At 45.8% G+C, this 21057-nt stretch overlaps 1 protein-coding gene across 2 annotated transcripts in view; it reads left to right on the top strand.

Moving 5' to 3' along the window:
* The first annotated feature begins 1320 nt into the window (after nucleotides 1–1320).
* Nucleotides 1321–21057, top strand: part of adgrv1 (adhesion G protein-coupled receptor V1) — a 138032-nt gene continuing 118295 nt past the window's right edge. For both annotated transcript variants that reach the window (XM_020052796.3, XM_034296435.1), the window contains exons 1-4: nucleotides 1321–1682; nucleotides 15329–15516; nucleotides 16069–16218; nucleotides 20091–20186. In XM_020052796.3, the coding sequence (XP_019908355.3) occupies nucleotides 15331–15516; nucleotides 16069–16218; nucleotides 20091–20186 (432 nt within the window). In that variant the 5' untranslated portion in view covers nucleotides 1321–1682; nucleotides 15329–15330. The remainder of the gene's footprint in view (nucleotides 1683–15328; nucleotides 15517–16068; nucleotides 16219–20090; nucleotides 20187–21057) is intronic.

The following is a 21057-nucleotide window of genomic DNA, read 5'->3' as shown; positions in this document are numbered from 1 at the left end:
TCCTTGCACGTGGTAGAGGGTTATGATGAAGCCAGATGTCTTGATGTAGCCTATAGAGAGAAGAGGAGGAGGCCTAGAGTTCAGCCCGGGGCCAGCTGTAGTTAGATCCAATGGGGCCAAGAAAAGCCTCTCCAAATCACCTGGTGGGACATGCCTACCACATAGGATGCAATCCAGGAGCGTGCACAGCTTGAGATGGGCTGCACAGAGTGGGTGGAGAGGAGGATACAGCGGGTCAGCTGTCAAAGGATGGGATAGACCTAGGAGGATGAGAACAGAGGAGACTATAGGGCAGTGAAAAGAGACTGTGACGTGGAGTAGATTGGTCTGGGTTGAGTGAACCATCTTGAAGCCTGACTGGTTATAGGGTCATGGAGAGTTGTTACAACAACTGTGTTTTAGGATGGAAAGACAGATGGGACACTAGTTTGCAGTTTTGTAAATGTGTGTGACCTCAGTTTTGTAAATGTTTTTTTTTGTGTGTGTTTCTTGAGGAGGGGAGTGACCCTGGCTATGTTGAAATCAGAGAGGAAACAGCCAGTGATCAGAGAGGACTTGATGAGGTGACAGGTTTTCCACCTTGACCCCAAATAGTTTAATGTAGTGTTGATGTACTCGATTTCAGGACACTTGGAATAAGCCGTTTTTTCTTTACTAGCGTAATTCATCGGACATGACTCCAACCTAGTGTCAGGAAGGATCAGCAAATAAACTTTAAGGTTTATTCCCAGCTTTTTTTTTTTTTTACCCCATTTTATACCTGGAAAGTCCGACACAGGCGATTACGTTAGAACCGTATAAACCCTCAATTGCGGTGTGCATATATAATTCTCTATGGATAGGCATTTTTGTGAATAATTGAAAACAATGTTTGTTTACTCCAATGTTGTTTACATTGTCAAATAACGACTAGTAGGTCGAATGTGACCGCTTGATTACGAACTTGATCTGCAGCGGAGTGCTTGCTGGACAATGTTGTGGTTAGTGTGTAGATATAAACGTACGTTTCTTGGTCAATTTATATATATTGTATTAAGAACAAACAACATAGGCTACACATTGTTGCAGCATTTATCCTCAAACTTCATCTTTTCTTACGTTTGTTTATGTGGAGTGATGGTGAACATACAGTTTTTACTTCTTTAGTAGCGTAGGCTATGCACCTTTTAATATACCTATCTAAATAGCGGGAAATATAATAGTTCGCTGGGTGGAGCTGTCCGCTGCTACTGTCCGACTCCACCAAGCAAATGCGATTAGCACATCTTGCCTTTCTACGACATGCGGGGAGTCCTCACAGTACTTTTGTTAAGACTGTAGTGAAGCTGAGCGGCATGGCTGTGCAGCGTCGGTCTTTAAGCGAAGAATTGAACAATCAGTTGAACTGAAAGAATCATTTTTTTATTTTGCTTTCTGTCTACACCAGGAAATACCGTTACTTTCTTTCCCACAATCCGTCCGGATAGTGACGTGTTTTTTGTGGTTGTTTGCGGGGGGTAGCTAGAGCTGTCACAAGCATCCCAAGAATAGGAGAAGGCTACGAATATCAAGATGCATTCATTGACCAAGAATCTCATCTGACAAGAACATTGGGAGGTTATTGATAGTTTTTATAGATGATATCCTCCACAACAGCGGCACTTCTATAATTTATCCTGCAGTGATACCCAGCAAGGTGGCAGGTAAGTGCGTACATTTAAGATGTTATTTTGTTAACAGGTGTTTTGAAAATTATGCAGCAAGTCGATTTTTGACAATAATTAGGCTACTGGACGTTTTATTACCTTCTGCGAGGTACGTGGTCATAAATCGACTAACCTACTACGCGCGCACTTTTTATTATTTCGAGCAATTTTATAGAAACTTGTTCTTATCGATCCAGATATTATGACATAACATTGTTTTTGTTTTGCCTAATAATCAGAAATACGTTAGATATGACATATCTAACGGCTACATAAGGGGTTACCATAACAGGCTACTTAAGGGGAGGTTTTGAGATCTTTGTTTTGTGTGCGTCTTTATCAACAGATAGCTCATGCGGGTGTATTGTCGAACACTGTAAGGAAAACAATTTAAGTATTGAGCCACTACTCATTTCTTTCACTGGGCATTTCAATGCCAAAAATCTCCTAGGAGTTGCTAATAAATTTGAAAAGCCTAAATATTGATTCAGCGGAATGACCAAATGAATGGCCGGGTAACCCATTGACGAGTGAGACAAACGCTTCCATGGTTACTCTCTGGATCTTCAGTTTGGACACTGTGCTTTGTGTGTTTCCTCTCTTTACCATTGAAATAAAACAACAATCCGCGGGGAACCGCCACACATGGTGCACATGGGTTGGGACCGTCTTATAAAGGGCCCGTTGACTAATCTTACCCTGGGGTCATTAGTAAGCTTATCTCACAGTGAGTTAGGCACTTGCTACTGTAGAATGACCTCACATTTTGGGCGTGCGTCTATTAGCCAAATACTGCTTAACGTCCGTGACGCATTTTGATTTACGGATTTGTTCACATCTACTAGTGCCCGTCCGATTAGGCAATTAAACATGTCCACATCATTTTCAGTGTTACACCGGTGCGTCTTGGTCTCCTTTGTTGCTTTTTCCATGGTGCCAAAGATGGGTTAAATCCATTTTGTCAGTGGGCAGTGAACCGCCGCCGTATCCATTCAACATACACCTGCTCCTCCTTGGAACAATATGGCTCTTCTCCGTTAAGCCCTGTCTTGCTCAAAATGTTTATTTTTTTAATGCAGAAATTTGCAGTGTTGAATTATAGAATCAGGTGGAGAAATGTTGATGTTGATTTAGCTGCAGCCAGCAAAACAAGACTGGTGTTTTTGCCACTCTTTGAGATCTCCAAATTAATGAGTGTAAAATTCCATAATCCACTAACATTTCCATTTGAGACACTTTCCAATGTGTTTTGACGTAAATATTATTTGTTGTTGTGGTTGTCTTTTGCTTGTTTGGCTCTTTTGTTTCTTTGCTTTCATGTCGTCACCTGACACATTGTTCCGCACAGTAGCCTGTGTGTCAGTGTGTATGTGATTCACCGGGAGGAAACTGTTTTACGGCGTGGCCCCGCTCTGCCTCTGTGGCTTCCCCTTATTGACGCGTTACACAAAGGGGACAGTGCCGTAAAACAGGCCTGGGCTCATTGATGAGGTTCTACAGTCGGACACCCCGTGGCCTGACTGAGATGGAGGTTGGCTGGAGACTGGCCTCACAGAGCAAGGCATGATGGGTCCGCAGAGACACAGACAGCTTCTCAATTAGCGCCATCACACAGGGCCCAGGTGATGTCTTCAAACCTGACAGAGGTCGCCCAGACGACAGACAAATGGAAGGGAATAATCCCACCCGGGCACTGTCTAGATTTAACGCAGGGATGGTCGTTTTCGTGTTTGACAACGGCGGTTGGAGTGGGTTTATGTCATTTTCTTTTGGGTGGGTTACTACAATGGCTGATGCTTTGCTGTGACCTCACTCCCTGTGGGTGCAGAGGCAGCTGGGATGTGGTACAAAAAGGAATATTCTCATTTCACACCAATGCAGATGTGTAACACTTTGTGTAACACGTATGTGTTGCGCTGGGCGAATATGACCCCCCCACACACACACACTTTTTGAACATATAAGCAGCAGTTTCTTCCCTCCCTCTCTCTAACTGTCTCACCCTGCCCCTGGCATCTGCCTCCTGCATCTCCGCCTGCTCGATGGAGCAGCGTGGGTGAAGTGTCTGCATGTGACCACAAACCACCTCAGGGGCATCTGCCTCGTCCTTCTGTCAGGAGCATTGATTTAATTATGTGTACAAAGGGAATCTTTGGAAGGAGTGCGCTGTCCACCTCCAATTGTCTTGGAGCACGGAGGTCAAGGCATGGCACTGACGCATGCCTCCACCCGTCGACCTTGCCCGGCTCAGGGGCGCTGTAAGACTCCAGGCCCTGGTGGGGGTTGTAGGGTCATTGCTCCCTCATGTTTCCCCCTCACAACACGCATCATAAGCCATATTTTGGATAATAACGTGTTATCTGCTTACATTTTTCCTTGTTAAGTCTGTGGGAAAAGGAGCTACAGAGAGCAGAGGTCCAGTTTGGATTAGTTACAGTCTGGTTTTCGTTTCCACACCTTCAGCGCCCCCTTTTCCCACCAATTTGGGGCCTTGGCTATGGCTTAAACAAAGCACCCACTCATGCCATTGGGCTGCCCGCAGTGACTGAATTCAGCCAGGCCAGCCTGGTCCAGCCCAGTCCAGCCCGGTCCAGCCTGACACACAAAGAAGCTGGAGCCGCAGAACAGAGGTGGCCCAGTGGGTCTACAACTTGCGCAGTTTTAGCTGAGTGCCGCTATGGGGATGGAATGGCAGGTCAGGCACCCGCTCGGACAACCTGACGTATCGGTCAAATTAAATGCCCAGAAAACATAGCGACACCCTGAAGCGTAAGGGTCTTGACGAGAAGACTTTGGGATGAGATGTCCCCGTTAGCCAGGAACTTTAACACAGCTGCACACGTGTTAGCGTTTTCAAGGTTTACAGGTTGTAGGGTCGTTTGTGGTAATATGCCCCCCCCCCCCGAGATCTACGGTCCCCCCATGTCTATTTACTGACACAAAACATAAAAAATGTGTATGTTGAAGATGGCAATGCTTTTTATAAGGTAAAATGAATGGCTGCAGTTGATGTATTAATTAGTATTTAATAAAAAAAAATTGTTATGAAAGGTGCATTTTTTCCAGTTACTGGGGTAAGATGCACCCCATGGGGTTATTTGCTCCCTGGGGAGTCTTATCCCAATAGAAGATAATGCCTTAGGGTTTTGAATTGGCCCTGTTGTTTTACCCCATTTACCTTTTCCTTACACGCCATTTCATACAGTTAAACTAAACTTATTATCGTTTAAATAAGGCAATATTTGAAATCCCAGCAGTCTTTAAAATTTGACTCAGAAAAAAAACCTTTTTAATAGTTGGCTGAGCAGGTGTGATGATACATAGGAAATGTGTAGTTGATTAACACTATTGGCAGCCAGAGGAGGTGCTGAAAAAAACAATAGTGACATTTCAAAACGCCAATTGTAAAGCTTCAACAAAATGGGTGATCATCTATAATTATATCAGTGGATGTCGTTTGTTTTCCAAATGCTGACGAAGACTGTCACCAAAATGCTTCCGTGACATCTGCGGCTAAAATAATGGATGTGTATTTTCAGGGTTAGTTCTCTTCTGCACTATACCACCAATCCAGTGAATGTAGAGCATAAGTTAAGATGATGCGTTGCCTTGTGGTATAAGTGGAAGTCCTGCGCAGCTTTGTGAAGCACGGCGTTTGCAATGCCAGGGTTGTGGGTCTGATTCCCTCGAGGGAAGGAATGAAAATGTATGACTCTCATTCTGTAAGTCACTGGATGAGAGTTTCTCTGCTGAATGAATTAAGTGTAAATGAATGTAATCACAGGCACCTTCTTTCCCCTAAAAACCAGAACGCCCGCTGGGCGGTGACAGTCCAAGCAGTGACCTCAGACACCAGACATGAGTGGAATTATTTCCCATCTGGTTTTTGAAAGATGTGATGGGCAGTTGAGCCATCAGTTATGTGTGCTGTAATAGAGTGGTAATAGTCAATTGAGTTATAGATGCTGTAATAGAGTGGTAATAGTCAGATGAGTTATAGATGCTGTAATAGAGTGGTAATAGTCAGATGAGTTATAGATGCTGTAATAGAGTGGTAATAGTCAGATGAGTTATAGATGCTGTAATAGAGTGGTAATAGTCAGATGAGTTATATATGCTGTGATAGAGTGGTAATATTCAGATGAGTTACAAATGCTGTAATACAGTGGATATAAAAAGTCCACACACCCCTGTTACAATGCCAGGTTCTTATGATGTAAAAGAATGAGACAAAGATAAATTGTGTCAGAACTTTTTCCACCTTTAATGTGACCTATAACGTGAACAATTCAGTTGAAAAACAAACTGAAATCTTTGAGGGGGAAAAATATAAAAGTCACAATAACCTGGTTGCACAAGTACATGAGTTATACATACTGTAATAGAGTGGTAATAGATGTGTTACATATGCTGTAAAACAGTGGTAATAATCACCACTTTATGGAAGACAGTTCTCAGGCTAACTGAGCCACTGATAACTCAGCATTGCCGATTGTGTTGTGCCTGGGCTGGTTGGCGGCGGCTCGCTGCTCCATTACGTGACGTTCGGCCAGTGTGGAAAGACGAAGGCGAGACGCCATAATTAGGGCCCTGACTCCAATGAGGAGACAGTGACTCGAAGCCGTGAGTGTTTCGCGGGGCCTAACGCACGCACGTACACACGCACGTCGTGTTTTCTCTCTTCATTTCACCCCGTAGAACGTCTTAAACGGACGTCGACCAAGGCTGGCCGGTGGAACATGTGAATAAACAGTGGGAGCTGCGGAGGGACAAAAGAAAACGATGTCTGCTCCTTCTGCGGTCCGCTAATGGCCGGGTATTGAGTGTTCTTATGCCCGGGCGGAGGACAGATGACGAGAGAAGAGATCTGCGTTGTGGAATTACCGCGCGTTTTAAGTCGCTCTCGGGCGCGTCGCCTAAAGGCTATCGCCGTCACTCCGATGGAATGACAGCGACCTCTTCACCCCTCGACTTGGTCTTCGCCGAGGGATTCTGACCGGTCCATCGCTGGAAGTGTTCTCACCGTGTCCAGGGCAAGTCGGTGTGTGCGTGCGGACCTGTAGGAACGGAGTATCATGTTTTAGCAGCGGTTGACTTTGGAGGAGAGGTACGGGAATGGTTCTGGATAACATGAGCCTTCGCCGAGGGCCAACAATCCTGAGGTCTGCCCATGTTGCCAGACGGCCCGCAGCTGTTATGCCACTGTCGGCCTTGAGAGGCTGGTCTGTGGTCGCCGCATCCCACTTGGCCATGACCTTTCTGTGAACTCAAAATCCATTCAAAGTGCAACAGGTAGGCACGCCTGAACCTGTGTGCCATCGTAACACACACACACACACACACATCGTTTATTATTGTACCCTGAATGGCCAAAGAAGAGCTGCTGTCTGGCATTTCTGTGTACTGGAGGGAATTAATTAAGGCAAGAGATGTCCGTTTAATATTACTTTTAATATTCCCCTTGACAACAACTCACACTAAGCAGCGTGCCTCTGCAACATATTCGCTAGCCACTGCCGTCCTTCGTTAGATTGTTGCTCTGCGGTTGCCCAGCGGTGCTCCTGGTCTGTTCAGTAGGATGAAAAGTGTGATCCCGACATACTTGGTCCCGATAGGTTGTCTGTCCATCCGGCTGTAAACACGGGCGAGTCGTACCTCGTGTCCTGGACGGAGCCACATGGAACACAACCCCCACTTTCCGCCCCTAATTTGCAGGGGTCATTTGGAGAGTCACACACAGTCTCCCAGTGGTGTGTGTGTGTGAGTGTGTGTGTGTGTGTGTGTGGGGGGGTGGGGTGATCGGTCAGACCTCAACCTGCCCTATCCCAGCCATGCGTCCCTATCCCAAACCCCACCTCACTCACCCGCCCTGGACCAGTGTCTTTTGAGTTGTTTAAACGTATTAAAGGCACCTGTGAGCCTGCACACTTACACACATTCATGTATGTTCATATAGGATCTAGTGAACAGCGTTAATTTAGGATGTAGAGAATAGAGTTTAACTTAGGGAATGTAGTTTAACGTAGGGAATACAGTGAAATTTGGGAAACATCCACTGTCTTGTGGTTCCTGTGTTTAGCAATGCAGAGGAAATTCGTGACAAGTTTGAGATTTATGTATCCTAGCCTCCCTTAAGGATGTGATATCCATGTACTTGATGGACCTGTGAGAGTTGTTGGATAAGTGTCGCAGGTTCATAGTGTATATTCACTTTATCCACTGTATCTGTGGTATGTCTGAAGAAAGTGTATATCCCTATCACTGAACAGGTGTCCACAGTCAACCCCAGAAATCCAGTGATATACTGTACTGTCTCAGATAGAAGGGTCGAGGGTGAGGAAGGTCAAGGGATTGAGAGAGGTAGAGGGAGGAACACACAGGATGAGAGAAAGGGAGAAAGAGATTGGTAAAGGGAGAGAGAGAAATGCAACATAGTTCTTCAGCTATCCCCATAGGAGAACCCTTTTAATAACCCTTTTTTGGTCCTTGGGGGAACCTTTAGTGGTTCCAAATAGAGTCATTTCCACATAGAATTCTGCATGGAACCCAAAGGGGTTCTACTTGGAACCAAAAATGGTTATTGTGAACAATGAAGTGTTCTTATGGTGAAAGCGAAATTACCCTTTTGGAACAGTGCAGGGAGAGAGGTTGATGGAGAGAGAGACAGGGTGGTAGAGGGAGAGAGAAAGGGAGACAGAAGGAGAGAAGTAGATGGAGAGAGACAGGAGACAGAAGGGGAGAGGGAGAGAGAGACTTGTGCCATAGACCAATCAAGCCTAAACATCCTCACCACAGATACCTTCAACAAGGCTGTGAATTACCTGAGAGTCAAGTTGAAAAGGGCCTTGAACGCCATCAAAGAGAAAATCTCAATCAGAATCTGGCTAAAATACTCAAATCCATTTAAAAGACTCATATCCACTTAAAATACCCATATCCATTTAAAAGACTCATATCCACTTAAAATACTCATATCCATTTAAATGACTCATATCCATTTAAAATACACATATCCATTTAAAAGACTCATATCCATTTAAAAGATTAATATCCATTTAAAAGGCTCATATCCATATTCATTTAATCCGTGTAGAGCTGCATTAGAACAATACCCCACAATTATCAAAATTCATTAAAGAGCTGTTATATTTCACTCCCACTAAAAGAAAAGCAATTCTCAAACCTTCTTTTACAAGCCCTCATCTAAAGAGAGAGAGGAACCCAGGGCCTCTTAAACCGAATGGTGTTGGGGCACAGTTCACAAACACAAACAGACCCTTTATCCTTTCAGAACTTTTGTGTGTGATGTTTACATCTGACAATTTCTTATTTTTTCGATTTGCTGTGGCGTTGAGTTTAATTAAAAACTGAAATTAAATGTAAAATGACGTAGAGAGAGAAAGAGACAGAGAGAGCGAGATGTAAAGTGAAAGAGAGACAGAAAAAGATGAAGAGACAGAGAGAGAGAGAGAGGGGGATGAAGAGAGAGAGAGAGAGAGAGAGAGAGGGAGGGTCTGAGAAAGAGGTAGAGAGGAAATCTGTGTGGCCTGTGAATGTCCAGAGATGGACCAGTGAGGCAGACTTAATGATCAGCTACTTAGTGGAAGTGCCATATAGGCTGTGTATGGGCTGTCCCTCCTCTCAGGAGTGGCCACGCTTGATCAGGGATTTACTCCGGCCTCAATCCTGCCATCTGTCCCCAGGCTGCCAACAGCAGCAAAGTCTAGAGGCCTTGAGATGAACGAGGTTCCCACATTGTCCGGACAGGAGGGTGTGTGAGAGAAATGACAGAGAGAGGTTCGGAGGGAAGAGGACTACATCTCTGAATTGGGGCTAGGCCTTGGCAGAGTGGGAGGGGGAGTCCTGCTTGCCAGAAAGGAAAGAGGAGAGAGGGAGCTGAAAAGAGTCGGGGGGAAAAAACAATGCAAAAAAAAGAAACAAAAACAGGCACAACAGAAGCTCCCTAAAGAACTGTGCCCCCCCCCCAAAAAAAAACAAAACAGCGGCCATCGTTCCGTGGCCCGCCTCTGTTATGGACGTCTCTGAAAGGCCATTAGCATTTCATGCAGGCCTCATGGGTTAGATGCGAAGAAGAAATGCTCGGTCTAATCTGGCCCTTTTGGTCTGAGTGCTGTAGAGAGCTTGTCATTATTTAATCCCCTGAAAGTGCATTTCTGTCTCTAGCTCGATCATTGTGCGTATCACACAGGCCAATCAGTCAGGAGAGTGGGCCAGCTCCGGAGCGGAGTACTCAATGGCGCTAACTTGCTTTGTCTGGGTTTCTGGACACTTTTCTCCAAGAAAAATCAATCACGTAAGATGTAAGATACAGTCCTGTGCTTTTTGAGAGAAGTCTAGCGCAGCCGTAGGGACATGACCTCTGGACAATAACTATTCTACAACCTTTGTGGCCCCACGATTGGCTCCATCTCCTCTAGAATAGAAACATTTGTTTCATATGTTTTCATTGAACACAAATAAATGGGTAGCATGAGAGAGTCTTGACAGCTGAGAAAAAATGATGTTCTTGTTTTTATATATTGATCTAAAAACAGTAAAGAATAAAAGAAAAAGCATTAATCTATTAACATAAAATATAAAAGAAAGGGGACTGAAAGAAACAATTCACAAAGAAAACAACATAAAACTATTTGTTGTTCACAATTGCTTTCCTTCACTTTGTCCTTCCTCAAAAATATTTTTTTAAGTATTTCAGGGGGGTTATAACCTCTCATAAAAAATGGGTGATGTAGTGAGATGGTATTTGTAGATTTTTACATAAACAATGGGGACCGTTTCAACTCTTGGAGCACCACTTTCACAGCTAGAGTATGGAAATATACAAAAACTCTGGAGAGTATTGTAAGACTCAGACTATGTAACAGATGTTAGGGAAATGCTAGGTTCTCTGTTTCCCCCCCAAAATAAATAAAAACACATTTCCAGAGTAGCTCTGAATTAACATCTAGCCAAAATCATGCTGTGGTTACTATAATTTCTGTCAGATTTAATGATCCATTTTTTTTGCCATGGTCATGTATTACATTTCTTAATTTTCCCCAACGTTTGAATGTTGAGAACATTACCTTATGTAAAATTGTTGAATGAGGAAATACATGTGAACTGCTAGTACGGGGGTTGTGAATCAACAATATTTGGCAACCCTTATTGGGCAGTGGAGAGAAATGGCATCGAGGAGGGTTACTGAGGTAAACTAACACACGGGGGTGGCATCACTAGTGTGGAGTATTCTCAAATAGAAAACAAACCAACTAACACAGAAAATACATTCTGGTTTGGGCAAAGACACCAAGCCACAGAAATGAAGAGAAAATGAAACAGTCTTTTCCAGGAAAACTGCAAAAAAACTTCTGCTGCCACAGAATTGGTGTTTTCATTACTAGTTGTAGCCTGACTGAACGTTCGGCTGGTGCCAGTGGAGGAAGGTCTTCGGGGGCCAGGTTAAATTGGTGCCAGTGGAGCCAGTGGAGGAAGGTCTTCGGGGGCCAGGCTAGATTGGTGCCAGTGGAGCCAGTGGAGGAAGGTCTTCGGGGGCCAGGCTAGATTGGTGCCAGTGGAGCCAGTGGAGGAAGGTCTTCGGGGGCCAGGCTAGATTGGTGCCAGTGGAGCCAGTGGAGGAAGGTCTTCGGGGGCCAGGCTAGATTGGTGCCAGTGGAGCCAGGTCTTCGGGGGCCAGGCTAGATTGGTGCCAGTGGAGCCAGTGGAGGAAGGTTTTCTGGGCCAGGCTAAATTGGTGCCAGTGGAGCCAGGTCTTCGGGGGCCAGGCTAAATTGGTGCCAGTGGAGCCAGTGGAGGAAGGTCTTCGGGGGCCAGGCTAGATTGGTGCCAGTGGAGCCAGTGGAGGGAGGTCTTCGGTGCCTGGCTAGATTGATTGAGACTCAGTGACACCTCAGTTGTCAACATATCCCTTTCCTCTACACTTCAATTCTGTTTAATACAGGCTTCTGCCAAGAATATACAGCACTGGCATCCTTTCTCTGATTGACACACTTTCAAAAACACAAAGTGCCCAAAGCACTCATGAGGACACCACACTGTCAACAAACACATATGTAGTGACAGTGTGGCATAAAGGAGTGCACTGGCTGCCCCTCCCAGTGGGGTCTGGCTCACAGGGTAATCCTGACCCCAAGTCAGTGGAGAGGCGCCGTCCTGTCATACTCACATGTCAGATTTACTGAATAGACACTCCCAATGTGGCCAATGTCTCCTGACTCCAGATCAGCAGATACTTAATGATGAATTAAAGTGCTTCATGTTTAAAGCCTTTGGATCTGTGTGACCAGAAATATGGCTAGACATTACCACAGGCTCATCCGTGGGAGGATTTTCTTTTAGTATTGGGGAAGCCTAAGGGCCGGAAAAGCCCATCATTAAGCCTGTAGAGTCTCGAGAGACTGTAAGCGTTAGCTTTGTTCTGAGGTTCTGAAGCTACCTGGATTCCTATTGGAAGAAGTCCTGTACACGCTTGTTAATATTTGCTGGAATTTGCAGTTTTTACCGATTTTTCCCAACAACATTTCGGGTTAACTTTACATTTCGCGTCGCCAATGACCACTCCAAAGCCAGTGACTGTGGTGACCACACAAGGACACACCAACAAAGTCTTGCAGCTTCACGTTGAAATTTGACAGATCAAGGACACGGACACAGACACATACCTCAGGAACTCTGTCAACTGGCTGTGAAGTTTTGGCTGGTGACTGAATAATGGATGTTGAGACTACGGAGCAGGCCGAGCTCTGGGCCAGCAGCAGAAACTCTAGAGGTTGTCCCAGACTGAGCTCTGTGGCAGCCAGGTAACCCGACACGCTGTCACCTTGGCGGACCAGGATCCAAAGCCTCTGTCTCAATTACTGCGGTTCCAACTCTGCCCTGTTAACCGGTTGCCAAGTCGACGACAGGTTACAGGGTCAAAACGCAACTGGCCACCACTGTCATCGTCCCGGTAGCTAGCCGTCCATCGTAGAGGTAATGCTAAGGAGTTTCTTTAAGCTGTGTTCTTCCCTCCCCCTGGCTTTGAACAGTTTAACTTCAGAAACGAGAGGCCTGATTGTCTTCCTGAATGAAGCTCAATGCCCAAAACTAAAGAACTTTCCTGGCAAGCGCCGGTGACTCTTTCGCAAGGGGGCAATAACTCCCTGTCCTGGTTGGTCATTTTTATTATTGTTGGGTTCTTCCGTTTCGATGTATTGTTCGTTCGTATCTAGTGCATGGCACTCGGTTTTTGTTTTCCTTTTGTTCTCATTAAAAGCTCCTTCGAACCTGATTTTGCGTCCGCTTCTCGGTAAGCGTGACACTCTAAACCCACTGCGTTGAGAAAATGTAATAGAAAGACGTAAACCTTAGTATTTCTTAACTCACTACAAAATCCAGCAAGTTTTACTGAATTTGCAGTAAATAAAGTGAACGCAAACTGGTTGGACATTCATTTGTATGCTATCATGAAGTCCTATCAATTCAATGGGTTTCCACTTTGCCGGCTACGCTGAATCTCCATTGTAATTTTTTTCACAAGTCTTTTACAGGGTTTTGCTGGCATTAGGACAGCCAGGTCTCCAGTGTCCTGGCCTCTAGCCTCCGTCTCCCTCTCTCTGTGCTGAGTGGATCGGTGATGGACAGATGGGGTCCTGTGTGTCTGTGTTCCACTGTCTTGGCCTATCACCTCGCTGTCCGGCGTCTCTGAAGATCCCAGGAGAATGGGCGTGTCCCGTGGTGCTACTGGCAGCAGCGCGTGTGGAGTCTGGCTGCTCAGCGCCTTATCAATGTCCGGAGGCTCAGCCGGGCTCCCTGTTCTGCCCCGGGCTGTGACAGACAGGCCCTGCGTGGCACGGGAGCCGCAGAGTTGGCAACGCTGAAACAGACTGGCACATGAACAGGCTGAGGCAATACACCCAGCGTCTGCCCAGGATCACCCTGTGAAGGGACAGGGATATTTTGGGGAGGGGGGGGGTGTCGGTGGACATGACCAGGAACTGCCCCTTCTGTGGTTTTACAGAGTGACTAAGATAAATCTGTCTCATGCAAATGACATGAAGTTTACGTTTGTTTGCCATCCCTTTCAGTGTGAGGGAAAGTGCTGTTCATAGAGTGTTGAGAGAAAATATGCTGGGAAAATATGAAAAGAGAGACAGACAGAGATGAGGTCAAAATGAGGTCAAAGAAAGACAAAGAGAGAGAGAGAGAGAGAAAGAGTGAGAGAGAGCGAGACTGTGTGTCAGAAGTGTAAGATAATCTGTGTGTTGGAGGAGATGAGAATATGTTAAGCGATGAAGTGATAAATCGGGAATACGAAGTGATAAATCGGGAATACGAAGTGATAGTTCGGGAATACGAAGTGATAGTTCGGGAATACTAAGTGATAGTTCGGGAATACGAAGTGATAGTTCGGGAATACAAAGTGATAGTTCGGGAATACGAAGTGATAGTTTGGGAATACGAAGTGATAGTTCGGGAATACGAAGTGATGAATCGGGAATACGAAGCGATGGCGGGAGAGTGATAAAGAGACAGATGCCTTCTATGAGTGGGATGTGATCTGTATTAAAGAGGGGCAGGAAGTTCCCATCCCCAGGGGAGATAACAGGCTGAATAACAGGCTTTACTCCCCCTGTCCGCTCTTTGTTCAGGCTTTCTCTGCCTCCTCTGCCCTGCCCCGCTGTTAATCCACTTTTGATAGCTTTCACAGCACCCTGCCCACCGCAGGCATGCAGCCACATACACACACACACACAACTTTAAATTGCACCTGGCACCTTCCTGTAAGAACTTCCATTCCGACACCTTTATTGATTTAGAATTGCTCTTTGAAATACCCGGTGATGCTGAAAATAACCTTGAGTGATCTAACATGGATGGAACATATGAAAAATGGGATGATTTCAGTGTCCAAGTTTCCTAAGAAACATCTCCCTCCAAAAGCAAAAAACCCAAAATGACTTCATTCAGCGCTGGTGTATTTTTCAAAATTATATAATATTAAAAGAATACAGTCCTCGTGTGCATCAGAAAACACAACTTTGCATGCAAGTTACCACATCCACTTGTCCCGTTGTTTGTTTTGTTTACCATGACAACTGTCCACGGGCTGCGTCACTCTGGGATTCGATTATTAGAAGGAAGTAACGCTGTGGAGGTCCTGGGGTTCAGGCCATCAAACAATGACTCATCAAATCTAAACGGTCTCTTGGACGTCTGCTGTCTCACACGTATTATTCAAGGGCTGTGATGGTAAACAGGCTACCGCTAGTCAAATGGGAGGGTGGCGGTCATCCTGAAAGACAGCGGTTCACATTGCATCGCAGTTTGCGGTCATTCTCCATTCCCTGCACACACAAACACACGCATTTGTCATTATGCTTGTGGAGACCAGAAATCAGTGTTCACTATCTCCTAGGCCTAAATCTAACACTAGCACTCACCCAGCCTTACTGCTGGCCTAAATCTAACCTTAATCTTAACCCTAATGTTAACCTAAACCTTGTGTCTAGACTGACCGTTAGGGGTTAACGTGTAACCCTAAGCCGAACTGGTAACGCGTGAACCCAATTCTAACAGTATTTCCAATGTTTTCTGTTTCCCTGTACCTAACCACTGTCTGTCCACTGTCTGCTTTTTGACAGGAATGCCCACTGTCCTCACACTAGCTGGGTTGATTCTGGCTCTGACCATCCCAAGTACCAGGCCTGAGTTGGCTGAGCTGAGGTTCCTGGGACAGACAGACTTTGTGGTCCCCGAGAGGAACGACACCATAGTTCGCCTGGTGGTGGAGAGGACCGGAGACCCGGTCAACGTGACCGCATTGATTCTGGTAGGAGTGACCAACCAAGTGTCCTCTGATACCTCTGTGTACTCACGTAATCTCCTCTGACTTGGCCCTTGTTAAGTGTTGTAGTTGACAGTTGTGGCTAGCTAGTCTTTAAAGCAACACTGATTGGCCACGATTAGCCGCAGACTGCAGCAGGGCAGAACAGTGGAGCCTTAACCCTGGTTTTCGCAGAGCCTGATCTTTTCCTGAGTTGTCATGTGTCGGTTTCCTTAGGGAAAAAAAGATCAGTGACCTTTTTACTGTGGGAAGCAGTAGATGACATGAAAGGCTGACGTTAGCAGTAATTGTCACCCACATCAGAACGTGTGTCAACTCCCTGCCCATGGTGTCTGGAACACGGGTGGCCTGGTTGTAGCTCCATTTTCCTCTGGGGATTTTGAAACTAGTGAATGAAACACAAATTGTCATCTTTTGTTTCAGCAGTTTTGTTGGACACCGGCAATCTTTCTTTGTCTACCAGCAGAGTTTTTGAGTTTTCTATTTGTGTTTTGATGCCCAATTACTGATAAGATTCACTGTTCTCTGGGCTTTCAGTTAGAGGGATATGACACAAAGGACTTCATAGGCAACTCAGCTGCAGTCCACCTACAGTCCTCCGAGGCCAATAAGACCATCCACATCGCCGTCAGGGACGATGAACTGCCTGAAGCCGATGAGACCTTTGTCTTCAGCCTACAGCTACAGGTAATGTTAGGAGAGTTTATGTTTGGTTTAGTGTGTGTGTGGGATAACTACTCCTGGGTGGTTAAGGTTAAAATTAAGATTAGGATTAAGTTTAGGAGTCAGGTTAATCGCCTCTCTCCGATTCAAACTCGCAAGCATTGGGGTTTGAGTCGGTTGTGTTTACACGCATCCACCACCCCCGACCAGAGCCAAACCTAACCGTTGTTAAAGCATTGGGGTTTGAGTCGGTTGTGTTTACACGCATCCACCACCCCCGACCAGAGCCAAACCTAACCGTTGTTAAAGCATTGGGGTTTGAGTCGGTTGTGTTTACACGCATCCACCACCCCCGACCAGAGCCAAACCTAACCGTTGTTAAAGCATTGGGGTTTGAGTCGGTTGTGTTTACACGCATCCACCACCCCCGACCAGAGCCAAACCTAACCGTCGTTAAAGCTACATGGCCTTATTATTGCACGTAGTGGCCTTGATAAACATACCAGTAACATTTAATCGATAATGATAATGCACATCAAAACATGTGCCTTATCATTCTCCCCGAAACCCACGAAAACACCCAAAATACAACCTGTCAAATCATTCTGTTTGCCCATATTGGTTCTCCCTAAAATGCACAAAAAAACGCACTAATACGACCTGTCAATTCGTGCAGTTTTGCACAAATCAGGGGGGGCTCCCTAAAAGTCACTAAAAACCCTCGACATTGTGGTACGTTTCGCGCTAATTCAGTGTGAGACTCCAGTCCTGCTCCTAGACCCTCAGTGTTGTTCATCCACTGCTGACTGGGACCCCCATGGCCCCGCCTTGTCAACCCCGGTGGAGAGGCTTGAAAGGCCCTCAGTGCCCTTTGATTCTGGGGTTCTATAGGGCCTCTCTGGGGCCTGGCCTCTGTGCTGCTGGGCTTCTCAAGAGTGGCCCGCTAAAAGACACCTTTGTGAACAGAAGGCCGTTCTGACAGCCAAGGCGTCAGCTCACAGTGGTAGACTCCAGCCCAGCTAGGGGCGAGACAGCCGTGTCACACCGTCCAACACGCGGGAGAAGCCAGCGTACGGCTTTTAGCTGGGAGTGGAAACGCTAGACAGCATGTTTGCTAAATCCCTGACATAAGTGTATAATCTAATGCCTGACTTGGCATGACCAAACAGAATTGGGGGTGCAAGGAGAACGCTCTACAAAGATGTACCGTGAGGAATGTTTCTTTATTTTTTTTGCAGTTGCTGCTACAGCAATGCTAGACGTCTTTCACCTTGAGTCTGATCACTATGGTGTCTTTACCATGCTGTCATTAGCGTGATGTCATTAGCATGATGTCATTAGCATGCTGTCGTCGTGTGATTGATGATGAGGGGAGGCTGACTCCCACTGCCTGCCTGTCCAAACGCTCTGACTAATGATTATGTGAAAGGCAGGCAGGCGGGACAAAGACTAGCAGCCCGCACTGGTCAGGCACTGGTCTGGCCACATGATGAGCTAAAGACCTTCAGAGAAGCACAGGGAATGGTGGCTTGGTGAATCAGTAATTTTTGTCAAGCAGAGGACTGTTAGGCACGATACAAACTAGACCGTTGTTTTGGGACGGGTGGGATTGATTAGACAGTGGAGCATTCATAATTCCCCTCCTGCTTTTAAATAATGTTGGCAGGGATACCCATTCCTAGATTACAGGATATAAAAGCACATTTATATTTTAGTGGAAATGTAGAATCCAGATAATCTGAAACAAAGGGATAGCTGGAAATTAGTTTAAAAAGACAAAATTAAGCACAACGTCCAGGATCTGTCCCTCGTTCTGTAATGCTACTAACCTGCCTGGCGGGACCACGAAATATGCTGCCAACTCCTGCTGAGAATACTGGCTGTCCGGGTCGGGTTTGGGGCCGCAGGGCAGGGCTCGATGGCTGGGCACGGACGGCCCGGGGTACTGGGCCGGGATATCTGTGGGTGGTTGGTGGTTCGTGGGTTGTGTTCGTGTCCCAGAGGGAGCGGGCCCTTGGCAAGGCCTGGCATGCCGGATTGTGAGAGCGTGTGGATTCTGTGTCTGCGCGTCGGCCACGACAAGAGCTCAGCGCTTGAATGAAAGCTCTGTTACAGCTGGGAAAGGCCCAGTCTGAATAGAGGGGTGAAAGCAGAGGGGATAAGCTCTTTCTCTCACTCAGTCTCTCTCACACACACATACACACACACACACACATACACACACACACACACTTTCATGCACTCAAGCATGCGCACGCACGCAGGCACGAACAAACCAACTAACTTACACACACTAACAGATTACAGTGGTTCTGCCTTGTTTGAGGTGGGAAGGTGGGGAAGCGTTTACTGGAGCGTATTGCAGCAGGGCTGCCAAGCATCCGCAGTCAGGCAGGATCAGGGGGACGTTTCAGGGGGACGTTTCAGGGGCCATTTCAGGGGGACAATTAAGGGGACATTTCAGGGGACGTTCAAGGGGGACGTTTCAGGGGACATTTCAGGTGGATATTTCAGGGGACGTTTCAGGGGACGTTTCAGGGGACGTTCAAGAGGGACATTTCAGGGAGACGTTTCGGGTGGACGTTTCGGGGGGGACGTTTTGGGGGGACGTTTCGGGGGGATGTTTTGGGGGGACGTTTCAGGTATTTAGGGTATTTATTTACAGGTGCAGACGGTAAACCATTAGGCAGGTTTTAAACTGAACAGAGTGCTAATTCAAGAAAAGAGTACCCTGACCATTTAAGGCCACAATGTTTAGCAAGGTATTGAGATGAACAGGAGTGAATGTGCATATCATTTTGGCTTTCATACATAGAGGGAATAATCCAAATAATTATCAAATTCCACAAGGGGACCTGTTCATTGCAGAACTATGTTTATTAAGCACCTTTGCCTACAATATAACAACTTCACAATATGTGTACCTGTCTCTAAGTGAAATTGTAGGATTATAAACAAACATCATAAACACAAGCGTGGTGCAAAATGAGACCTACATTTTGCCTCAAGCTACTGGCTTGAGGGCCAATTCGGACAAAAATGTGATTAACTTTGTTGTACCAGGAGAATAAGCCAATTGCAACGCTTCTCATTTTGGAGGGAAACCTGGCCAAGAAGGCAGCAGTAATCAACACAACTTTACAACATACAATACAATCAATGCAACATTACAACATAAAATACAATCAATATGACATTACAACATAAAATATCATCAATTCAACATTATGACATACAATACCATCAATACAACATTACAACCTACAATGCCGTCAATGCAACTTTACAACAGACAATACCATCAACACACTGACTGATGTGAATCAGTCAGTCAAAATGTACCTGTGATTCAGATTTTGATCGTCTCATTCACTCAGATATTGACCGTTGGCTCAGATATGATTTTCTGCAGCTAAAATTGCCAGCCTGACTAGAGAGAGAGAAAGCATTGCCTTGAGGGATATGTAGTCGAGTTGGACTGCAACAGCTCCCAAACGTATTATAACTACAGAAAAACACATTTGTAAGTAATTTGCTTTGTTTAGTTTGTCATGTAGTACAATACAAATACAATATGGTGACGCTGGTCATAAGTTACCTTCAGTGCGGCTTTAATAGTGGTGTTGATTGTGACAGCCTTAGTGCAAGTAGAAGGAACTGAGGTGGACTGCTGAGAGCTAACCTGCGAGGCCCAACCAGCCTGAGAGAACTACATCCTGACTTACTGTCCACTCCCCATGACCTCCATGTAGAAGCGGGGGAGGTAATGAAGGGCCCTGGGGAGGAACGGGTTGTGTAGTTGTGTGTGTGTGCTTTTGTGTGTGCGTGTGTTTATGACGTCTTTGTACCCCAGGTAACGTAGCAGACCTATGCATCATTCATTACTCTCCTTTCAGGGCTCCTCCAATGGCGTGAAACTGGGGACGCCCAACAAAGCCTATATCACCATCCTTTCCAATGACAACGCCTTTGGAATCATCTCCTTCAACTCCGTAAGAAACATCTTTCTGTCTGTCTGTTTCCGACGTGGTATGTTCTGTTCTTATTTTAAGTTAGTTTCACTCTCCCACATTGGTTATAATAACTGTATTTATTATAACTATAATTATCATGGCGTTATATTATTATATAACTATATCATTATTATATGGTGAAAATATGTTAAAAAAAGGTTTCGCTACCTTGCCCCTCAAATTGGTTAAGGGAAGGCTTTGTCACAGTCGGCATAAAGAAGTAAGGCTTCTGGCAGAGTTGGGGGCAGGACTTTGTTGGGCGGGCAGGGGCGGGGTGGGACAAGGGCGGGGTTGGGTGTTGCGGGCTGGCGGGACAGAGGCGCGGTGGGCCGAGACGGGGTGTGGTAAAATGCCTCAGAGGGGGTCTATGCAGATGGTTGTGCCGGAGAGTTCCGGGTTGCCAGGGGCTGCACGACCACAACAGCAGCAGTTTGATCCTTGTCAGTGGGAGTTTTGGGGGTAACTATGGTAACCGTGTAAAGGGCTTTAAGTACTAACATGCAATCACTAACTGTGAGTCGCTTTGATGAAGAGTGTCTGCTAAATTACCAAAAAAATTACTTTCATTATTTTTAGGCTCCTGATCCCCTTAAGCGTCCTATTCAATACCAATAATTGGCTCCTCTAAAATCACGCCCTCTGCGTGTTTCTTCTGTTTTGTGTAGTTTCTCAAGTTTGAGTCAACGTGCTAGTTGTACGATCAACGGAAGTCATGGCCTTGTGGAAACTACTCAGGGTCATAATCACTGAAGACAATGTTTGTGTGAAACATAAAAAGACATTACACCAAAGCAGCCTCTCCCTGAATACAGGGACTCCTCTGGACTCAACTAATTAGCATCCCACATCT

Source organism: Esox lucius, chromosome 13, assembly GCF_011004845.1.
Source record: "Esox lucius isolate fEsoLuc1 chromosome 13, fEsoLuc1.pri, whole genome shotgun sequence".
Lineage (NCBI taxonomy): Eukaryota > Metazoa > Chordata > Actinopteri > Esociformes > Esocidae > Esox > Esox lucius.
This window is presented reverse-complemented; position numbering and strand designations above follow the sequence as displayed.